Raw genomic sequence first — 6,291 nt, forward strand, 5'->3', positions numbered from 1 at the left:
CCTTAACCACCATGTCACCTGCTGGCCCCTATATTCCAGATTTTAAGTGGAAAGATCAGACCACAATAGAAGATAGATGAAGTACATGAGTCTGAACTGGTGAAATAGAATTACATGACTTTTGACTAAAACTTCATTGATCTTCTTCTATGCTTTGTTTTTCCAGAGTGAAGGATTTTTTGTTTTCTCTTGAGTTGTCATAGGGTCCATGTACCTATTATTTGTACAGAACCCTAACCTGTTTCCTAGCTTTAAATCTTAAGCAAATTTCTCTTAACATTTTTTAATTTTGATTTACTAAACTAAAACTACCTTTCTTTCTTTCTTTCTTTCTTTCTTTCTTTCTTTCTTTCTTTCTTTTTCTTTCTTTTTTTTTTTGGTAAGGTTTTTGCTATAGGGTGCGTGCACTCACCAGAAAGACAGAGAGTGACAGAGAGACAGAAAGCAAGAAATCACCCCCCAGGGGGGATGGCCATGCAGCAATCCCATCTCCTCCATTCTCCTCTCAGTATCTTGAGCAAGCACGCACATGTGCCCAGCGTGAGTTTAAGCCACCGGGTCCGGGACTTGAACTACGGTCGACTACATGGGAGTCTAGCAACATAGTTATTATGCTAACTGCTGGTCCTGAAAAACTGCCTTTCTTGAAATTAAAAAATATATTAAAAATACCTATTTAATGACCACAGTAAGCTAGATAGCCTTGGCTAGATGCTACTTTCCAGTATATTCATTCTATTTACAGAGTTCCATGCCTAAAGTCAAACATGTATTCACAGATATGTCTATATCAGCTGAACTTACTATTAAAAGTAGTTAGATTAATTAAGATACTTTGTGGATCAACAAAATGTGGGAAAAAAAAGAAAAAAGAATGGAAAGAAACTGTAGATACCAGAGACAGTGTGGGAGGAGGGTGAGAAATGGCAGAGGGTGAGAAAAGGGGGGGGATAATACACACACACACACGCACACGTGTATATATATATAAATATATATATATGCATATACATATATATGTATAGATATATATATGAAACAAGAAATGGAAAATTATTTGATGATAACATGCATGATTAAGCCACTATACAGTGTATTCTGGATGGGAAATCGTATATTATACACTGATGATGTTCAGTGAATGAATGTAAAAGATACTAACTAATTTAAAAAAAAAAAAAAGAAACATGGGCTCAGAGGTCAAGGTCTTCCAGCCAGCTGAGTGATAGAGGCACAAGTTGAACACAGACCTTCCCAAGACTATTGCTTTTTAAAGTATAACAAATCTAGGGACCAGCAGTTAGCATAAAGGCTGTGTCGCTGGACTTCCATATAGTCGACCGCGGTTCGAGTCCTGGACCCAGTGGCTTAAACTCACGCCGGGCGCGTGTGTGTGCATGCCCAAGATCCCGAGAAGAGAATGGAGGAGAAGGGATTGTGGTATGGCCATCCCCCCGGGGGGTGATTTTTCACTTTCTGTCTCTCTGTCTCTCTGTGTCTGTCTGGCAAGCGCACGTGCCCTATAGAAAAAAAAAAGTCTCAAAAAAAAAAAAAAGTATAACAAATCTAGATCAGGTCCATGACCTCCTAGTTAAGGCAGCTGAATCCCACATGGCCAACTGCATGGTTTAAGTATCAGATCCAACATCTTGAGAAACACACTGTGTGTGTGTGTGTGTGTGTGTGTGTGTTGTATCTAAAATCCTGAACGGGAAAGATGGAGGAGATTGTGGCGTGACCATTTCTATCAAGGGAATGGGGGGATTTCTCTTCACTTTTTCTCTGCCTATCTCTGGTGAGCACACATGCCCTCTAGCAAAAACAGACAAACAAATTAGGAAAAAATTAACACACTTTTCCCTGGGATAATATAATTAGAAATCACCAAATACAAAGGACTACTCCCAAAAGTATTTGAAATTCTAGGAATATGATTTAAGAAAAACTAGAGAAACAGTTGAAGTGGCATGGAGACTGGAAGCGACATGTCTCAAACAGCAAGGCCAAACAGTTGTACAGTTTTGTAGGAAAGGGTGGAGGTGAGTGCTTCTTTAATTACAGTGAGTGCAAACAGCACGCCAGGCCCGGTGCTGATGGCTTCATGTACATCATTTGCTTGACTTTCACCAAAGGTCCAGCAGATATCATTGCTTCTAGCTTACAGATGTAGAAATGAAAGACAGGATGTTAGAAAACTTGCCCGAGGTCTCAGTCGATCAGTGGCAGAACTGGAATTCGAACCCTGGTCTTTTTCCTCCAGTGACTCTTCCACGTGGTCTTTAGAGCCCACAAAACTTAGGAGATGAGCAATGGCTCAGCAGTTCCCATCAGGGAAGTGCCATTTAATTCAAGCTGGTATGTGGAAAGCTACTTGCACCCTGGAGAGGAGGCAGGTTGGCAGTTTCTTCTGAGAAGGAACTTCTAGGTGGGCATCACTACTTGGTTAAAATTAAGAAGGAAAGGGGCCAGCAGGTGGCATAGTGGTTAAGGATCTGGACTCCCATGTGGCTGACTGTGGTTTGAGGGCCGGACCTGGTGCCTTGAAGCCATGTCAGGTGTATTCGAGCCCAAAATCCCAGGAGGAGAATGAAGAAGAGATTGCAGCATGGCTATCCCCATCTCACTGTCTGTCTCTCTGTCTCTCTTCAGCAAGAGCAGAAACCCTAGGGCAAAAATCTTAAAAAAAAAAAAATTGAGAAGGAAAATGAGCAGAGGAAAGAGAGCACCCAAGGAAAAGTCTAGAGGGATGGAGGAGGAGGCTCAGGCTTGGAAGGAGACTGCAGGGCAGATGGCCCTCAGAGGAGGACACTGCCGCAGACATGATACTGTGGTCTTTGCTTCATGATAAATTAACTGCTTTTTCTTTCCTGCTAGCAGAGGGTGATTATGATTACCTGCTCTCTGAGGGTGGACTGTGGCTGAGAAGAGTGGAACTGGGAGTTTAGTTCAGTCATCTATGGCAGCGTTTAGCATGCCATAGCTGCTCGGTGTACCAGGTAGAAAGGAAGGGAGGGAGGCGGGGAGGAGGAAGGAAATACTGGGCAGTGACGGACAGCACTTCTGTTGACATTCGAAAAATCGCGTTTCCCCTTCCAGCCTCAGATACCGCATCTGGGGCAAGTGATCTATGCTGTGAGGCAGTTGTGAGGACAGATGAAAGCTGCAGATGTAGGACAAGTAGGAAACACAAAGGCCTAGAGAAGTGTAGCAGTCATTTCATTTATGGCTGAAATTTCTGTGAGTGTGCTTTGTACTCTCGGGTACACGTAATCTAAATATGAAACCCTGCCTTTGGTCAAATGGCTGGTTGAAGAGCACTTGTGACAGGGTTTTGTGAGCATTGACTTTGTGAACTCATTTTCCAAAAAGTGCTATCAGTGACATTTGAAATGTAGTCTTGAGGGACCAGTGGATGGCATAGTGGTTACATGGCTGGACTCCCACATGGCTGACTGTGGTTTGAGTCCTGGTGGCTTGAAAATCATGCCAGGCATGGGAGCGTGTGTGCCTGAGCTCTTGGGAGGAGAATGGAGGCCAAGGGATTGTGGTATGGCCTTCCCTGTAGGGGCTGATTTCTCACTTTCCCTCTCACTGACTCTTTCCTCTCTCTCTCTCTCTCCGGTGAGCACATGGACCCTAAGGCAAAATCTCTTAAAAAAAAAAAAAAGAAAAGAAAAAAAAATTCACCCATGGAAGTTCACGGAATCAGAACACAGAAAATACAGAGAGGAGGAACAACTGGAACCCTTGACTCAACATTTTCTAATTCAGACTACTTCGCGCCTGCTCACGGGCCCTTCCCTATCCATACAGAGCCGCAGCCACAGCCTGAAGAGGACGAATTCCCTGGTCCTTCTGCCCTTGTCAGGGGAGATCTAGGGGTGTCTGGGACCCCGAGTAAGGTTGGCACTGTATGTTGACTTCCAGTATTCCCTTATTAGAATGACTACACCCTGTGGACTGCATACCAGAACACGGACACTCAGCAGGTCCTGATGGAAGAGAGAAATGTTTTCTGTGGGACCTACAACATCCGCATTCTCTCTGACACGTATGTACTGGGGTCAGAATCCAGGTCTTCAAGGACCCTTGATTTGTACATACAGGAATCTTAGGATACCCCTGATCCTTGTTTACTTGGACAGGTAACACTCATCTCATCTGAGGCCCCAGCCCCAAAGTAGCCTGAGATCTTGTTTGGACAACATGTACTTGCTTTTATTATATACCATGCTCAGTGGGTAGAGGGTACTTTTTCTTTATAAATTATGGGTATACTGGGGCTGGCAGGTGGCATGGTAGTTAAGACGCTGACTCCCACATGGCTAACCACGGTTTGAGTCCTGAACCTGGTGGCTTGCTTTCTTATGCTCCCTCTCTTTCTCTCTCTGGCCAAACTGAAGAATAATGATAAACAAATAAAGTGAAATAAATAATTATTGAAAAAATAAATTATGGGGATACTGACCAACAAACTTATATAAGTCATGCACATGCAATCCTTTTTTTCTCTGCAATCTCTTTATTGTTTTATTCTAATTTTAGAAGTAACGTATGCTTATTAGAAAAAAAAAAACAATACTCCAAACACATGCCAAAAAAATGAATGGAGGTGAACAAAGATCTAAAATCTTGCTACCTAGAGATAACCAATATATTGATGTCTTTCTAGAATTGTTTTTGCATATATACCACATACCTTGAGTAGAAATGAGGCTTGTATTTACATATTTCTACAGCCCAATATGATAAATCATTGAAGCTATCTTTTCATGTTAAATATGAAAATCATATTTACAACTGCATAGTGTAACATTTGGATATGGCACAGAGGAAGACCCTTTAATAATTAGTTTTCTGTCATATGTTAGGCCTAGGACTTCACTCTTATTCACAATGTTTTGAGAAGACCACCTTTTTTTCATTTTTTGGCCATTAATTATTAACAAATTGTGTCTTGAGAATAGACCAGTTGATGTGGAGAAGACCAAGCAGATAGGAGGAAGGCAAAGTTGAGTTTTCATGGATAGTATGGTGATAATTGTTCCTTAGAAGAGATGATGGCTGATTTAAATCTAGAAAGAATGAATGAATGAGAACAAACATATTGAGAATTGCTCCTTGAGCCAGCAGGTGGCATGGAGGTTAAGGTGGCCGGATCCTACATGGCTGACAACGTGTTCTGAGAGAATGGAGGAGAAGGGATTGCGGCATGTCCATCTCCTTTGGGGAGGTGATTTCTCACTTTCTCTGTCTCTTTCTGGCTAGCACGCATGCCCTATAGCAAACTAAAACAACAAAAAAAGGCTCCTCGTATTTAGAGTGACTACACACCCCTGTTCATTGGGACAATCCCACTTTATGAATAATTCATAATAATGTCCCATGTGGGGGCCAGCAGGTAGCGCAGTGGTTAAGGGCGCTGGACTCCCACATGGCTGACCTTGTTTACTTGGACAGGTAACACTCACCTCATCTGAGTCCTGGACCTGGCGGCTTGCTTTCTCACTTTCCTTCTCTCTCTCTCTCGTTCTTAGTCTGTCCCTCTCTGATCAAAATAAAAATAAATAAATAAATAAAGTTAAATAAAATAATTCTTTAAAAAGAAAATAATGGTCCATGTGACAATAACAAGTGGCTCAGTTTTAAAGCAGTTGGTCATCCTCATCATTTTCCTACTTGTAAATAATGATACGATTGCAAAATTAATGCAGCTTCCCTGGTTTTATTGCACTATAACCTTATTGCAAACAAGGTCCAAATCTTAGTCATTCTGTATGTACCATGATACCTACTGGCGCTGGACTCTGAACTGAACGTATGCTCATTGGATATGGTTAAATAAAGGGGGGAAGAGAGAAAGAACGAGATCAGTGCAATGCATAAAGGGCTTCCCAGCTGTGTTCCTCTAAGAATTTCCACAAGAGAAGGTGTCTATAGTCAAAGAAGTTTGAGAAATGTCACATTCTTTATTCTCTGTATTAGGGATTTAGTATTCACTAGCAATTTCTTTTCAAAATAACCGTGCCTGTGTCTTTAAGTTTTAAATCTACCCGAAATGGATTTTTGTTATGGTATGTGGTAGGGCTCCATCCAGACCTGTTTAGTAGACTACTGATATGTAGGTACTTGGGTCAGAATCCTGGTCTTTGGGTCTTGCCTTCTGCTGCCTCCCATATATATATCACAAATTAGTTCATTTTTAACACCCATCGTGCCATGAATTCACAGGGAATAGGTTCCAGTAGCTCAGGTTCCTTTCCATTGGTTCTCACAAAGTGTGCTTCTCTG

The 6,291-nt window shown here is 41.9% G+C and overlaps 1 protein-coding gene across 1 annotated transcript in view; it reads left to right on the plus strand.

Annotated features, from left to right (window-relative positions):
* FBXW10B (F-box and WD repeat domain containing 10B) overlaps positions 1-6,291 on the plus strand; it is a 57,649-nt gene that overhangs the window by 15,956 nt on the left and 35,402 nt on the right. Inside the window, exon 6 of the mRNA XM_006170889.3 lies at positions 3,942-4,051. Within this exon, the coding sequence (XP_006170951.1) occupies positions 3,942-4,051 (110 nt within the window). The remainder of the gene's footprint in view (positions 1-3,941; positions 4,052-6,291) is intronic.

The sequence above is a fragment of the Tupaia chinensis genome, unplaced genomic scaffold (assembly GCF_000334495.1).
Source record: "Tupaia chinensis unplaced genomic scaffold, TupChi_1.0 Scaffold149131_1, whole genome shotgun sequence".
Lineage (NCBI taxonomy): Eukaryota > Metazoa > Chordata > Mammalia > Scandentia > Tupaiidae > Tupaia > Tupaia belangeri.